Here is an 18,424-nt window from a genome sequence, read left to right on the forward strand (position 1 = left end):
GATTGTTGTAGGAAGGTGTGTTTTTTCTTCTTGAAACATAAGGGAGTCTTTTTTTCTATCATCATAAATTGGAAAGTGCAAGTTGAAAAGCAAACAAGATTGACGGTAAAATATCTTCGTACAGACAATGGACTTGAATTCTGCTCATAAGAGTTTATTGTCTCTTGCCGAAAGGAAGACATCACTCGACATCACACAGGATGTCCGACGAGATAACACATCTTTCTTATAAGTCCTAGATTGTGAAGCGCTTCATATCGACCTTAAGCCTCGTAATCAAATACTTTCGATAATAAATTAAATTAAAAAAAAGCCCCAAAGACATTAACCATCATTTTCATTAAATTTTGGGTTGGGCCAAAAAACACACCCGGGTAGCCCATATATCTACGGAAATTGCATAGGTACACCGTACACCGCACATGAGTCATGACACATTGACACCCCAAGGAAGGTTCATAAATGAAGTGTCACGCACCGACGACCGACGTCCCTGCTACTACATAAACACCCGTCTCATCCCTCTTCCACTTCCATTCACATCTGTCCTTTCTTTACAATCAAAACTTGGCTACGTCCCTCAAAATCATTTACTCCATTTTAACAGCAACCATGTGTGGTGGTGCTATCATCGCCGATCTCATACCTCGCCCCCGCCGCCTCAACCCCACCAACGTCTGGCCCAACTCCACCGTCTTCCCAAAACTCAACACTTTCCAATCAGAATTCAACCACTTTGTACAAGAAACCTCTCCTGTTCACAAACGACCTCCATTATCTTCAGGAAACTTCTTTCATTCCTTTTTTCTTTCTTATGCTTTCTTTATGTATAGTAAAAATGCATTTTTCGTAAGGGTTTATCTGCAATTGTTGTGTAGGAAGTGTTATTTTGTGATGTTCATTGTTTTCTGATGGAAATTTTTTCTCGAACAGATGATGGGCATGAAAGCAGTACTAGAAAAAGACAGAGGAAGAATTTGTACCGAGGAATCAGGCAGCGTCCATGGGGAAAATGGGCGGCTGAGATTCGTGATCCGAGGAAAGGTGTTAGGGTTTGGCTGGGTACTTTCAACACAGCGGAAGAGGCTGCTAGAGCTTACGACACAGAAGCTCGAAAAATCCGTGGAAGAAAAGCTAAGGTTAATTTTCCCAACGAAGGAGATTCTTACAACTGTGCTTCACTTCGTAATGGTTCGTTTGTTGGTTTCTCAAACGAATCCATTGTTTCGGGGCAAAAGGGGTTTGTTCCGGCAATGGTGAAAGAAATAGTTACGGAGAAGAAACCGGAGGTCGTACCGGAAGTTATCGAGGTTCAGAAGCTGTCGGAGGAACTCATGGCGTACGAATCATATATGAAATTTTACGAGATGCCGTATCTCGAAGGGGAGCCGGCGGAGATACCGGCGAATCCAGAGGGCGGAGCTGGCGGTGGTTCTATTGAGCTCTGGAGTTTCGATGACGATGTTCTGTAAGACTGTAACTAGCAGAACAGAACAGATTGACCTTTTCGTGTCGTAGTTGATTTACGTGTTCTTGTTTTTAGGGCTTAAATTTGTAATTTGAAGATAATTTTGTGGCTTCTTTTCTTTGGATTCAAAGACAAAATTGTAATGTTGGTCGTTGGATGCTTTATTTTTATTTTGCTTAATGCAAACACGTAATAATATGTTTATGTTAAAAATATGTATTGCGTTTTATTTTACTTATGTTGTTGACTAGATACTAGATACCATTGACTAGATACGAGATACCATTAATGCATGAATATACTCTTTGTAATTATTAAAAACACACAATGCAAAGTTATTCTCAAAACAAATTAACAATTAAATATCAAATAGTTATACTCTCAAATGAAGACGTATAAAAAGTTTCTCTCATATACTTATTTCGTAACAATATCTATTCTATTATTCATTGTGATCAGTAAAAAGTTATTCTTTTAATTGCTCTTGATAATGGAATTAAATATATGTAGGAAGATTGATATTCTTATCTCTTGCTCCTATTCAAAAAAGATAAATGTTAAAATAAAAAAGAGAATTACAAAAAAAACAAAAAAACAAAAAAAAAAAAACAAAAATACAAAAATACAAAAAAAAAAAGAAGATAAATGTTAAAATAAAAAAGTGAATTAGAAAAAATTTAATAAATTTTACGTGTGCTTAATTATGTGAGAGTAGAAAGATATAAACAAAAAGTAAAATAATATTTAATTTCTCTTATCCATAGTTAACTTTGTTAGGTCAATGAACTCCTTAGTTTTCTTATTTTGACTAATCTGGATTAAAAATAATATTGCCACATACATATAAAAACATTAAGGGTTAAGGTAGTTTTATTATTATTCTTTAACATTGTTGATATTACTTTATTATTACAAAATAAAGATGCAAGTTGCAAATTCTCGTTCTTAATTTTTTGTTTCGGTGGTACCTAGTTTTGAATAAAACCTGTCAACAAGAAAATGTCAATTGGGATTTAGTAAAAGATCCCTTAACGAATTAAATAAATAAGAAGTACCCATGCATCAAAATATCAATATATTATCATGTTATAAAACAAGTACATATGGATTAAAAATGTCGGATTATAATATCATACCTTATTCCAAAACAAATCATTTAGAATTTATTAATTTACTCAAATGACAATTGATATTTATTATAAGAAAATCTTTAACATACTTCTTAAATTTTGACTTTTCCTTGACACTTTTTAGGTTTACGAAACATACGTATGTATTCAATTATAAGTAAAGCAAAAATTATCCGAAAATGCAGTATACGTTTTTTAGTAAAGACAAATCTAAAAACAGCCGTGGATCATCATTAATCTAAAAACCAAATAATGTGGGGTGTGATATTTTAATAAATAATTAATGCATGGTAAGAAAAACATTATATGGAAGAGAATTACAAATAACAAAGAATTAATTATTTAATTTTTCCTATGGGTGGAGCGGGAAAGCCGGCGCCCATGGTTTAAGCTTCTAGTAACTTTATCTCTTCCGGGCAATGCTGGACGCCATATAAGTACCAGTACTTCGACCGACCAAAAAAAACAAAATACTTTCTTTTTATATAAATCAAAAAGAGAAAATATGATAAATTAAGCCAAATTATTAAAGTATTTGCCAAGATATATAAAAAAAATTAAGAGAACATCTAAAACCAACCCCAATATCATAAACGAATAATAGTAATGGGAAAATGACACTTACATCCTATTAAGTTTTTAGGGTTGACCATTTTAGTCATTTATGTTTTTTCGTGGTTTTATAAGGGAACCAAGTTGTGGGCAACCTATTTTTTTAGTCCTCTTAACTAGTTTTAGCCGGTCTAAAGGATATATAGACAAAACTTGATGCTCACCCATCTCTCTCTCTCTCTCTCTCTCTCTCTCTCTCATATTTGTAAGCTGAACAACTGATTTGGTGAATATCATTGCTGTGAAATTACTTTCTATTTCTCTCAATCTGCAGCTGTTTGTAGAAATCTACTTCCACTGTTGCTTTAATATGATGGAAACAGCGGCTTCACCCACGATTATGGAGGATTGCTGTGTCAAAGTAGCAGTGCCTCTAATCAGAGATGAAAAGCTTCAAGCGTGTAAGGATTGTGTCGTTGTCGTCCCTGGGAAACCTCAGGTTAAGGAATTGCCCACTCACTCATCTCCTAATCGTCTCTTCTTTCGTTGATTGCTGATTTCCTAATTTGGTTTAAGTTTTTGGTGGCGTTGATTGGTCTAAGAGATAAATGAATCTGAGTTATGAGAGATCCAGTAGATCTCAAATATGAAGTACCGCAATTACTATCACTTCTACCACTACGATTACGCATCAAATTTCTCTTTATTTTAACTTATTTGGGGGAAATCTGAAGAGCCATCCAAGATGCATGTTTATGACTGTGATAGTATTGTTCGTGATCTGAGAACTAACTTAACTTTTAGTTGTGATGGTGCTTTCTGTAAGTGTTTTTTTGTCATTAATTGGGAAATTGCATGCGCAATTAAGATTTATTGCAGATTAACAATCTCCGACATGATGAACTTTTCGGTGAGGAGGCAGACTGTGACATCCCCAATTTCACGGCCAGAAAAGACCGATTTGTTTATGTTTTGTTTTATAAAATCAGAGTAAATCTTTTAAAGAAAACGGTTGCGGAATTTGTTCCCAAAACAAAATATGATAACCATTTATCAAAACATTTCTCAAAGAGAATGTATTTTCATTAATAATAAAAACCTCGGGATGTCATGTTCCGATACAGACCAAAAGCATAAACAATATAAAATAAACCTTACAACAGTTATTTATAACTACTGATCTATAATCCAAAACCTCTCGTCAAGTCCACAAACTTATACTATTGTGTCATTACCTGTAATGTAAAGAAAACTGAGTGGGTCCGGCTTGGGAGCCTGGTTAGCATATAGGGTTTTCAACCCACAATAAATAATTAATTTAATTTCATCAACCAATAATAACCCAATTACCCATTCCCGTTATTCTCACTTTACATCCCTAAGACAACTAACACAAGGGACCTAGTCTAAGAATATTTCATCGGGGCGACAACACACGTTTCGGGGGTTCCTCAGCAATATAAGTCAAATAAGGCAACCATGAGGGGGATGGAATACAGCGAATGAACACCCAGGTTCATTAACACCTACAGGTTATGAGTCTGCTAGCGTTCCACTGGACTGTCTAGAAAAGTCCGTGGTCGTCATCTAAATTCCGCTAGATGACTGGATTACAATGACATCGAGGCCTCTCATATGTTTATCACACAACTATCTACCCATGTTCTACCCAACATATTAGTAGATAAAAATATATATTTTTATACATAGTTTAAAACGTGTATAGCATGTTCAATCAATACATATTCCACATAACAGATGAGGCACGCACACATAACACACATTTCATAGAGAATAAATCAGATCTATGAGATAAAAGAAAGTGAATATACATTCACACATATTAACAACAAAATATACACATAACACGTATATCGTATAAAATACTTCATAGTTATGCGTTAGAAGAAAGTAACTACACACTCACACCAAAAATATACTTAATACATTCAAACAATACTTGTATAAAATTGTGTTCATGAAAGGGACTATACACTCACTTGATCAGAAGATGATCAGACAGAACTACGACTCTTCAAGTAGATATTCTTCGGTGAAACCGGGATCACTTCACACACCGGGTTTCTCGCGGGTAGAGCTTCGGCTCAGAAACTCTTTTCTTCTCGGGATCTTCGGGCTTCGGGACTCGCTTCGGGTCTCGGGGTGATACCGGGGCTTCGAAGGGTTAAAACTGCACGTAAAACGATGTAATATGGGAGAGAGATAAGAGAATGAGCAACCAAACTTGGCTAGCCCTTCAAACCTATTTATAGGGCAAAACTGGCCCTTTCCATGTCGTGGAACCTTTTGCCACGTCGTGGGCTTGGTCATCACTGCATGCGTCATCTCAAGTTGCATTTGGGGGACTCCCGGAGGTGTCAGAAGGCTTGCCACGTCGTGGTCTCTGACAGTTTTGGGGTTTCGCGCCCTGAACTTCAGAAATTCATAACTTTCGCATACGAACTCCGTTTTCGACGTTCTTTATATCGACGTGAAGGTGAGATTATGCTCTACAACTCTCGTTTAGACTCCATTGGATAATTTTGAATTTATTTTTAATATATTATAAATATATTACTTATATATTATCTTTAGTAAGCCGGGACAGGAAAACTCCGTTCGAATTTCATAACTCCTTCATCTGAACTCCGTTTTCGTCCGTCTTTCCGTCGTTGCACTACTATCGATGAGATCTTCAATTCTCATATAGATCACTAAGGATAGATATCTATCTAATTTAAATTCACTATTTACATCGCACTGGGTCGTGCCGGTTCTGTCGCGAAACTTCGACAGGTCATAACTTCTTCATTATAACTCGGATTTCGGCGTTCTTTATATGAACGGAAACCTTGTGAAATATACTAAAACTTGGTTAAGATTAATCCTTCTAAATAATATTTCATCAAAAAGTCATTTTTGATGCTTATCGTCTCTATATTGACTGGCCCGGATCTACGGGCGTTACACAGATGACAAGGAGATTGATTGGAGCTGATCCTTTGAAAGCGGGGATGTACCGACTGAAAAAGATCTCGAATGAGCCCAAGGCCCACCGGAGGACTTGGTTTAGATGATCCGAGAGATTGATTGGAGTTGATCCTTTAAAAGCGGGTCGTTTTGGCATACAGTATGTCGACCTCCATCCACGGCAACAACAGTGATAATGGGTGGGTGTGGGTTGTGTTGGTAGCCCAAGAGAACACGATGGTGGGTGCTGGAGTCGATTAAAATTCAGTGGGAGGGAGGGAAAATTTTACTTTCACAAATTCCAAGTAATCCATAGAAAAGTTGACTTTCACAATGTGTCAAAGAAGTTATCGGGTGACTCCTTCATTTTGGCCAAAAGGATGTAATCGACCTGACAAACACAACTTCGTTCCCTTATAAGGCCACAAAAATTGTTTAGGGACTACAAAGATCAACCCTAGAAACTTTATAGGGTGTGTGTGTGTCATTTTCCCTTTACTTTAGACCATTACCAAGGGAAATCAAAAGTTACAGATTCAACCCCGAGTTTTATAACTTGTTGATTTGAACATTTAAATTCAATATAGCTCCCGTCTTTTTATATTTAAAGGTTAAAACAATTTATTGTAGGATTTCTTGAAAGACCATTTAAATAACTTAGCATTAGATTTTATTATTTATTTTAGAGTAAAATTTAAAAGGGAAGTATTATAATTTGTTCAAGAAAGTTATCACAAAAATGATACCTAACAACTATGATTAATATTAAATGGTTGGATAAGACATGAGGATGGTTGAACCAAATGACCACGTAGGATGCTTTCTTAGGTTGAAGCCTTAGAAGATATGTTGGTTAAATGTAGGGTGCGTGTAGCGTGACAAGCTTGGTTAAGACCTACGCCAACAAGGTGAGTTTTGTGTGAATTTTGTGGTTGCTTGCATGAAAAGTTGATTCTAAGTTATTTGCAATTATATGTTACTGTTGTTATTGCTATGAATATTTGTGTGAAATTTTGTGAAATATTTCATATAAAACGGTGAAAATGGTGGGTGACATATATATAGGGAACATGTGTATTTACACGGCCATATTATTAGTCGTCGTACAGGATGTTAGTACACGGCGGAGAGCTTACGCTCTGTTTATCTAGCCGTAAGCATATTTGTTGTGCCCGGCGGAGGGACTTGTTCCCTGAAAATGACAGTAGTTCCCTAATGTGTCATCAAGGGTGGAAAGAAATGAAAAGAATTATATTGATAAATTGTTGCATTATTTTTATTTTATTGACGTCAATATGCATGAAAACCACGAACTCACTAGGCCCTAGGCTTACCCATTAGAATCTTTAAATGCACGCAACCCAGGAAATAACGTAGCAAGTGGCAGTGGGAATGGAAAGGATAAGGTTCAGACTTGAAGAATGCGACAAGTATTAAGGAAGACGTAGCGCACCAAGTGTTTACTTAAATTTCTATTTGCTTCCGCTATTATTATTAATAATTACATTAGTATTTAAATCTTGAATTTTGGAAGTTTTGGGACTATGTTAAGTTATATTGGTATTTGAAGTTTAGGGTGTTACAAGTTGGTATCAAAGCGTTGTTTAAGCAGATTAGTCGTTGTTTAAACGCCTAAGCTTAAACGGGAGGAGCGGTACATCACCTAATCTGGAATGCATCTCGTTTGTAGGTACTATGGATCGTGGAAAGGCAGTTGTCGATGGTGGGGTGTTAATTGAGGGTACTAGGGGGTTGCTTCCTCACGAGAAGTTGAAAGTCGAGTTAGAGCTCTATGATTCGGAAGGCATTCTAGAACCAATGACTCCACTCAGCCTCTCTGAACGGGGTTAAGAAGACGAGGATGTGGAATCTGAGGTGGAACCTAAAGAAGACCCGGACGAGGAACTTGAAGAAGACCCCGAGGAGGAACCCGAGGGAAATCACGTGGAGTACCATGTGGAACAAATATACGAAATGTTCCATATGCCCTATGTGGAGTACACGCCAACTAGTCCTGGTGCCTATTGGGAGCGACTTTATAAAGATGAAATGCCACAGCCACAACTCGAGATTCACAGTTTGAAAAGAAATATTAAAGAGATAGATGAGCATAGGCCAAGGCTCATACAGGAGAACCAAATACGTGTTGAGGTTGCTGAGAAAAGTGAGCGCAAGATACGAAGGATAGAACAGGAGGTGTTGGAGCTAAGGAAACCCACTATCACTAAGTTGTGGGAAGGGTTTGCGTCACGGGCAAAACAAGCCAAGTCCACGACTTACGGATTCCTAGATAAGGTGGTTGGAAGAGACCCACCTCAGGCCGAGGTGTTGGTCATTCAAAGTGGTCCCGGAGATCGAAAAGCTAAAAAGATAAGGAAGTACTTGAAGGAGGGAAAGCGAATATTGAAATATGATGGTATCGTTTTTAAAAAGTAGAAAGTAGGAGTGTAATGATTTGTTTTTTTTATATATTTCTCTTGGATGATGGCTTAAGTGACTTGATGTGAACAAGACATATGTCTCTTTTTGAAGTTTTGATAATTTGGAATAAAATTTATGTTTGTTATACTTATTGTGTTATAAACATAAATATGTAGTTAATATGTTTTCACGAAGATCTGGGAGGTTCACTAGGGTCACTCCGGAGGAAGAATGCATCCCAATTGGAGCTTATGTTAGAGCACCAGGAGATGTACCAGAAACCCCACCGATCCCAAATGCTAGTCATGGACGGGGCCAATGAAGAGGTAGGGGTAGAGAAAGAGGCCGAGGAGCTGTTACAGCACCGATACCTGTACAATCGGCTCATGACAGCTCCGTATCCCACCGTGGTCGAGGTCGAGGTTGCGAAAGGGGTCGTGCGGAAAATACGATCACCAGAGAAGAGTTGGCTGATAAGATTGCTCGGGCAATTCGAGCCACTTTGCCTGATGTAGTTGCCCAGGCACAAGAAGCTATAATGGTTGAGTATGAAGGTAACTTGGGTGGAGGTGAAGAAGACTATGAGTACAGTACACCAATTATGAATCAGGAGCCAAGTATTGCACAACCCTCAAGGCATCATGACAATCACAATCGACGAGGTTGTAGTTACAAGACGTTGATGAATTGTAAGCCACCCATTTTTAATGGAGAAATGGATCCCGTTTTGTCATCAACGTAGATCATGGGGAACATTTGATACTAACAGGTGTGTGAATGAGGATAAGGTGATTTATGCTGCACCAATGTTAAAAGGGGATGCAATACATTGGTGGGGCATGGTGAAGGAAGTTAGGGGGCATGAGGCGGCTAAGAACATGTCATGGGATGAGTTTCTAATAATCTTTAAAGAAACGTTTTGCCCACGAACAGTGGTTAAGCAGTTAGAAGAAGAATTCTTGAGGTTGGAGCAGGGGAATATGACTGTGAGGGAGTACACCACAAAGTTCACGGAGAAGGCTAGGTTTGCCGAATTTTACGTATCTACAAAAGAAAGAAGGGTGGAACGCTATATTTGGGGATAGAGAACAGCTATCCTTGAATTTGTGCAAATTCAGAAACCGGGCACTTGCCAGTCTGTCGTTGATGCCGCAGAAGGTCGCGAACGTGAGAAGAATCGTCAAGGTGAAGATAAGGCCTTGGGGAAAAGAAAATGGGATGGCACGAATAATGATTCGAAGAAAGAAAAGACTTCAGGGCAAGAACGTAAGGTTGATCAAGGTTTTGGAGTAAAGCAATGCCCGAAATGCAACCGTTATCATAAGGGGGAGTGTAACTTGAATCAAAAAGTTTGCTACAAGTGTGGGAAGCCAGGGCACATAGCTACATAATGTAAGATAGGAAGGGTATGTTACGGGTGTGGTTCCCCTAACCACATTAAGTCGGAATGTCCCCAGAGTAAAGGTAACAACAATCAAGGCAGGATAACATACAATCGTTCGACGGATAAAAAAGTTGACACTGGTAGACCAAAAGCTAGAGCTTTTCACATGACGCCTCAAGAGGCTCTAGAGACCCCAGATGTGGTGACATGTACTTTCCTAGTAAACTCAATTCATGCTATGGTATTATTTGATTCTGGTGCAAATAGATCTTTTGTGTCTACTACTTTTTGCAAAAACCTGGGTATAAATGCAAAGACTCTAGAATATGCCTTAGAAATTGAAACTGCTGACGATCATTGGGTAGTAGTAAGGAAGGAATATGATGATTGCTCTATCGAAATAAAAGGTGGTGTAGTACCGTTAAAATTATTACCTATAAACCTAGGTGATTTTGATATCGTTATAGGGATGGATTGATTGTCGGCAAACCAAGCGATCATAGATTGTGAAAATACGATTGTTCAAGTTTGGGTGCCAGAAAAATGAATGGTAAAGATTTATGGTGCTCGGCGGGTTAAGGACTTTATTTTGATATCAGTAACTAAGGCAACTCGCTATCTAAAAAAATGGTGTCAAAGTTATTGGGCATATGTTCTCGATGCCAAGCAGGACAAGCCTGAAATAACATGTGACAACCCGGAATTTCCATTATGTACAAACAATATCACTTCAGTAGAAGTTATATCAGTCATGGTAAACTTTCAGACTTTATCGTATAAGTTTGAGTAATTTAGGGTTTACACTTTAGGAAATATCAGGAGAGTGGATGCACTAGGGTTTTGTGCAACACTGTTATTCAAACACTCTATTATATTAGAGATCATTCCGGGAATAAAATATTTTCTGCCAAAAATCTCAGGACTATAAATAGAATTCTGAACCAATTTCATTCATTATTCACATTTTCAACTAGAGAAAAGCCATTTTCTCTCTCATGGATCTTTGGGTTTTCATCCCAAATCGTGAGTACCTCTCTAGTAGTGTTATATAGCTTATAATGTGTTCATAACATAGATTACATAGCTAAATAACTAGATTTAGGAGTTTACTCCCCAAGGTGTTCTTGGGAGGTAAACTCCTAAAACAAAGCCTAGCCTTTTCCCCCCGTGATATGCTACTACCTTGGACTCGTATATGGGTGTATTTGGGACATGAAAACAACAAAGAATCACCAAGTTTTGGGTGTTCACGGCCCAAGAAGATCTTGGACCGTGAACTCCAAAATCATGGACCAAAGTATGTTTTTAAGACACCTAAAGCCTTAGACATTTACTAGGAATTGTTTCCACTTAAATCAAGGACCAAAACACATAAAAAAACACATCATTTTGGATGATTACGACCCTAATAAAGCTCTTGGGCCGTAAACATGAAAGAAGGGCACCAAAGTGTGCCTCGGGCCTTCATATGCTTGGGATAAAAGTCTAAGACCTATACTACATGTGCAAGAGACTTGAAAGCATCAAAAACACCATTCCAAGGGAGTTTACAGTAGTAAACTCCAAAGGAAATGTCCTTAGGGCTGTAAACTCCTCAAAGGAGTGTTTCTATGCCCTAAACCCTTCCAAGAATTAAACCACAAAGTTGGAATGCTTCTAGGGATTATTTAACACCTTAAAACAACCAAATACATTAAGCCTTGGAGTTTACGGCCATAAACTCAAGAGTTTACAACCGTAAACTCCATGTGTGAGGTTATTTGGAGAGTAAACTCAAGTATAGGGTCCTTTGGAACCCTAAACCCAAGTGCCTTGTCCCACAATAGCTTAGATGCAATCCTTAGGGCTTATAACACTTATATAAAGTGTTTATTATGTTCTAGGATGTCTTAACATTATCAATTAGTAATTTAAGACTAATTGAGTGCATATATTTATGATTATATGTTCATTAGGATCGTAGTGTGTGTACAAGTCCTCACTTAACACCTAACAATCCTACACATTCCAGTTCATCCAAACCACCATATACAGGTGAGTTCACACCCCTAAATGAATATTTTAAATGTTTTTAAATGATTTAATGGGGGGAATACAAGTAGAAAACAACATGTTATTAAATCACTCATATGTATTTTATAACTGTGTTTTCATCCAACAGATTTCACATACTACAAAATGTGATGCATGAAATGGTTTTCCATCTTAAAATACCTTGATAACAAAAGTATTAGTTTTGAAATGCTTATTAAAATGACATCATGTCACTCTTAATTATTATTCAAAACTCTTAGATACCTTGCAAAACCATTACATTTACCTTCTTGAACAAATAATTGCCTTTTAGTTAATTATCATAGGGATAGTTAGAAGATACAAAACAATATTCCTATTACAAGGAATCACACAAGAATCAGTTCATTCATGAGTCTATACCAGTACATTACATGATACATGAGTACATTTATCTAGGATTACATGATACATGAGTACATTTATCTAGGATTACATGATACATAAGTACGTTTTCATAGATACATTTATCTGAATACGCTTACATGAATACCATACATGAGTACTGTTACATAGATACATTATCTTGTATTCACTTACCTGGATACTTGTACCTAGATTTATGAGGAAGATTTATTCGTACCTTCTGTGTAAATTTTCCTGCCTATCCCTGTTTGACAGGATGTCTAGACGGGACTAACCATTCTGGAACCCAACTGTTAGCACCACTGGGTGATGAACATCCACGGATGTCTAAGGTTATCACTTATAATAGATAGATTGATATCGAAACTAACCATTCCTCCATCCTGCTGTTGCAACACAGGATGAGATGAAAATCTTCGGATGATTATTCGGTTACCACTTATATTAGGAGTCGGCTACGGGACTAACCCTTCCTCCAACCTGTTGCTGCTACAGAGGACAATTGAAAAATCTTCGGATGTTCATTAGGTTATACATATTGCTTACTGCGATGGCGTGTTAGTCCTGGTATCCAGGGATAACACTTACACGATTATATTTATCCTATTTACTTTATTTTGTGACATATTCACATAAACGATGAGTTAGACTAATCACTGTTTGTAGTAGTCAAAAAGAAGGAAAAACTATCATTTTACTTACAAAACATTCGGGTCTTGGTAGAAGACTACATTATCATAACAAAACATTCGGGTCTTGGTAGAAGACTACATTATCATAACAAAACATTCGGGTCTTGGTAGAAGACTACATTGTCATAACAAAACATTCGGGTCTTGGTAGAAGACTACATTGTCATAACAAAACATTCGGGTCTTCGTAGAAGACTACATTTCATACTAGTAGGAAATAAGGGATTTCTTAGGGGTTTTCACACTTATATCAACTGTCTTACTTAAAGGTTGTACATGACATTCATAAAAGTTTTTCAAAGCAAGACAATGACACTTAAATACTTCTGAATTCACCAACTTTAAAGCTGATACTCTCTTTCAAAATAACTTGTATTCCCAGGTCACCAGTAGACAGGTACGATGGCCAGGTTTTGAGAAGACGGAGCACAGACAAGTCTCGTCTTTTATTTTGATTGTATATTTTCGGTGTCTTATTACAATGAAAGAACACACATGTATTAAAACTTTACTTACAATGCAATGGATGATGTTGTTTCTTATTTACTACTTTACACTGTTGTGATACTGTACATGGCGTCCTCCACCCCGGAACGTTTCCGCCATTCTTGGTTTTGGGGTGTGACAGATTGGTATCAGAGCTTTGTTTATAGTGAATAAAGTATATCAACCTATAAAAGATATACTAACTATAAATACATAGGGATTAAAACACTCTGTCTAAGAGTTATACTTTTAAATAATAAATATTTAACAAAGTATACGTGCCTGCATTCATACTAAAACTAGTGTCACAATGACAATAACAAAAGTATTACGATTGTTGAACATCACAAGTAAGCCTGGGGATATATGATCAGTCTTGGGAATGGCATAGCCTGATCAACTATGCTGGTTCGAGGAGTGATTAGCATATGCCCAAGAATGGTTGTGAAGTGACAACAACTCTAAAAACTTACCAACACAACCATAAAGAAATACCATAGGGGTATTTGGTCTTACCGTAATTATCTTAGTCGGTTCATCTATTTAGCTATTTCTTATATCCCTTTTCTTGCATAGTTGGCTAGAGGCAGAACCAGAAGATGATCACCCAATCCCTTTAGATGATCACCATGCTGAGGGTTTTTCTGATAGTTCTGACTCGGAGCCTAAAGTCAATAACCTACCCCCAGCTGCCCAAAACCCAAACCTGAACCCCTGTCCCCCATGTCAAGGACCCACACCTCTGCGGGCCACTAACTTGAATACATGGAGTCATGAACAGGGTCAGCCCATTCCCTACAATGGAGACTGAAGTTTCTACAACCTCACTGAAAGAGGTTCTGCTGACAGAGTCCTACCCATCATGGTTCATAGGATTTCTCGGAACACGATTCTAGGTCAATCAACTATCAATCGAGTCTTGGAGATTCATGCCAACTCTGGCATCAACACAGTCCGCATTCGCCAACTAGAGTCTGCTCATGAAAGAACTCTGGTCCGCAATGCAGCTCTGCAAAGAGAACTTGCTGAAACTCAACCTGAAGTTGGGGAACTTCGAGCTCAGCAAGTGAGAGCTGACAGGCGTATGAGGGAAATGGAACGTCTACTATCGGGATCAATAACTCATGCTAGCAGTTCTCGTCGTCGATAGAATCTCGTCGACTCATCTTTTGAATATAAACTAGTTTATGTAAAACTTTGGTCTAATTTCCTATCTTTATAAATCTTAGACATGTTAGGTCTTGATCTAGTCTTAATTCTATCAAAATTTTCCATCTTGGTTGATGTAAGGCCTACTTCTAGGCCATATTTCCCGAACTTGTTACATCTGTAATTCCAGTATTATTGACAGATATCTAATCTTATGGAAATTATATCCAAATACTGTCATCTTCATTTAGTCATTCTATTCATTCTGTTGTTGGACTATGGGGAGTTAGTCCATGAGACACATTCATTAATCATTTATTCTTATATATGTCGTCATCTTTTAAATGTATAGTTAAAGATGCCGCCACGCAGAAATCCCAGACGTAACCCAAACAACGAAACACTGATACCACCTCCACCACCACAACCTCAACCACCTCAACCACCTAACCCCTTCGATGCCAACATGTTCTAGACAGCTTTCACAACAGCAGTTGCAGCTGCTGTGTCAGCAATCAACACTCCTGTCCCTAGTGGATCGGGAACAGGTGCACCTCCCTTGAACCACGGTGAAATCCATGGACACCCTCGGGAATGCACCTATAAAGACTTCACAAATGCCAAACCCCGCAGCTTCAATGGTACTGGTGGGGTTATGGTGTTAAGGCAGTGGATTGAAAAGATGGAATCTATCTTTGAAATCTGCGCTTGCCAAGAAAGAAACAAGGTCAAGTTCGCAGCTTGTACCTTCTCTGACAGGGCACTAACATGGTGGAACGGCCATGTTAAGTACCTGACTCTGGTGGTGGCGTATTCCATCAGCTGGGAAAAGTTGAAAGACATGCTGATGAAAGAGTACTGTCCTTGAGGTGAAGTACAAAAACTTGAGCAGGAATTCTGGGGTCTACAAATGGCTGGATCCGACATCGTGACCTACAAAATAGATTCTGTGATCTGGCAAAACTATGCCCTGATATGGTTGCTTTCGAGAGCAAGAAGATAGAGAGGTATATCGGGGGACTGTCGCCCCAGATCCAGTCAAGTGTGTTAGCCTCTAGGCCTATCACTTTTGATAGTGCCAAGGAACTGGCACAATTTCTCATAGATCACAGGAAACCTCAGAACCCAACAATCCCTACACCTGTACCACAAAAGTCCAACCCCGACCACAACAGGAAGGGGTGGAATAAGAGGAAAAGAGGGGCTTCGCAAGGATCCTCCAAGAAACAACAACTTGTGGCGATCAATGCTGCCACAGTGACTCCCATTGTCCTTGTGAACCCCTTACCAGCAAAAACATATGCTGGAACTCTCCCGAGGTGCACCAAGTGTAATTTCCACCATCACGGACCTTGCAAGGAGATGCAGTGCTCTAACTACAACAGGAAGGGACACACATTTTGTTTCTGCAAGACTCCAACAGCTCAGTCCACCCAGGTTCCTAACGCCGGTATGGGCCAAACTTGCTACGGTTGTGGCGAGGTGGGCCACTACGAGAGGAACTACCCTAAAGCGGGGATGGCTAGAGGAGTAGGAAGAGTTATGGCCCTAGGCCACGAGGAAGCAGTAGCTAATCCTACGATAGTTACTGGTTCGTTTCTCCTCGATAACTCATATGCTTGCATAATTTTCGATAGTGGAGCAAAGAAAAGTTTCGTAAGTCACAAATTTGCACACCTGCTTAAACAAAAACCATGTGCATTAGATAATTCATTCACGGTAGAAATGGATAACGGGAAAACGGAGAGTACTAACTGCATATACGTAGGTTGTACTTTAACTTTAGATGGCCATACTTTCAAGATAGATCTCATGCCAGTCCAAATTAAATGTTTCGACGTTATCATACGCACGGATTGGTTGATCATGTGCTTTGAAAAAGCAGTTCGTCTTAACCTTCCTAACAACGAAATATTAATTATCTACGGCGACAAACCTAGTACGAGCCTTCGCATCATTTCGTACATTCAAGCCCAGAAGTGCTTGCGAAAGGAATATCATGCATTCCTCGCACACGTCGTCAATACCAGTCAAGAACTGAAAGACATCCAGAACATCCCAGAAGTTTGCGAGTTTCCCGACATATTCCCAGAAGAACTTCCCGGTTTACCACCGTAACGCCAAGTCGAGTTCAGAATCGACTTAGTGCCAGGAGCTACCCCAGTAGCCAAATCTCCTTATCATCAGGCACCGGACGAGGTGCAGGAACTTTCCAGTCAACTCAACAAACTTCTCAAGAAGTGATTCATTCGACCAAGCTTCTCACCATGGGGAGCACCGGTCTTGTTCATCAAGAAGAAATATGGATCGTTTCGCATGTGCATCGACTATAGAGAACTCAACAAACTTACCATTAAAAATTGTTATCCTTTGCCCTGCATTGATGATTTATATGATCAACTTCAAGGAGCCAACTACTTCTCAAAGATAGATCTGCGATCCGGATATCACCAACTACGAGTGTTAGAGGAGGATGTTCCCAAGATAGCCTTCCGAACTCGTTATGGACACTACGAGTTTGTAGTGATGTCGTTCGGATTAACTAACGCGCCCGCAGTTTTCATGGATCTGATGAATAGGGTGTGTCGTCCTTACTTGGATTAGTTCGTCATCGTCTTCATTGATGACATACTCATCTACTCTCGAAGTAAGGAGGAACATAGCCAACATCTCCGTAAAATCTTAGAAACATTGCGGTCAGAGAAGCTCTACGCAAAGTTCTCCAAGTGCGAATTTTGGATTCGGCGAGTCGAATTTTTGGGCCATGTTGTTAGCAAAGAGGGAATACACATGGACCCTTCCAAAATTAAGGCCATCGAAAACTGGTCAGCACCGAAGACACCTATAGAAATTCGTCAATTTCTAGGTCTGGCTGGCTACTATCGCAAGTTCATTCAGAACTTCTCCCACATAGCAAAACCTCTTACAACCCTGACCCAAAAGGGCGTAGCCTTTGACTGGGAAGAGAAACAAGAAAGAGCGTTCCAAACGCTCAAACGAGCCTTGTTCACCACACCGATACTATCCCTCCCCGAAGGGATAGAAGACTTCGTGGTCTATTGCGACGCATCAAATCAAGGGCTTGGATGTGTTCTGATGCAGCAAGGTAAGGTCATAGCCTATGCCTCGAGACAGCTGAAGACACATGAGGTTAAATACACCACCCACGATCTTGAGCTAGGAGCAGTTGTGTTTGCTCTGAAGATCTGGATACATTACCTGTACGATACAAAAGGCACGATCTTTACAGACCACAAGAGTCTACAACACATTTTCTATCAGAAAGAGCTCAACATGAGACAACGACGATGGGTCGAGCTACTCAGTGATTACGAGTGAAAAATTCGTTATCATTCGGGTAAAGCCAATGTAGTAGCCGCCGCCCTAAGTCGGAAAGAATATACTGGTCGTAGAGTCAAATCTTTGACTCTAACTATCCACTCACACTTGTCCGTGCAAATTAAGGAGGCTCATCTCGATGCTTTGGAACCTGAAAACGTGGCAGGTGAATCCCTTAGAAGGATGGATAAGAACTTGGAAGTCAAGGGTGGCGGAGCCTTATACCTCATGGATCGGATCTGGACAGCGAAACACGGTGGCTTCAGAGACTTGGTCATGACGGAAGCTCACAACACTCATTATTCCGTACACCCGGGTTCAGATAAGATGTATCTGGATCTTAAAAAGTTATACTGGTGGCCTAACATGAAAGCAGATATTGCTACCTTCGTGA

General features: G+C 39.0%; 1 protein-coding gene across 1 annotated transcript; it reads left to right on the top strand.

The window, feature by feature from the left end:
* Positions 1-460: 460 nt before the first annotated feature.
* On the top strand, positions 461-1,683 carry LOC145012575 (ethylene-responsive transcription factor ERF071-like). The gene is made up of 2 exons (XM_078971375.1): positions 461-798; positions 942-1,683. Exons 1-2 carry the CDS (start codon positions 613-615, stop codon positions 1,470-1,472), a joined length of 717 nt encoding a protein of 238 aa, XP_078827501.1. The 5' UTR covers positions 461-612; the 3' UTR covers positions 1,473-1,683.
* The last annotated feature ends 16,741 nt before the right edge of the window (positions 1,684-18,424 follow it).

Source organism: Lactuca saligna, chromosome 8 (genome assembly GCF_052625555.1).
Source record: "Lactuca saligna cultivar CGN05327 chromosome 8, ASM5262555v1, whole genome shotgun sequence".
In the NCBI taxonomy this organism is placed as follows: Eukaryota; Viridiplantae; Streptophyta; class Magnoliopsida; order Asterales; family Asteraceae; genus Lactuca; species Lactuca saligna.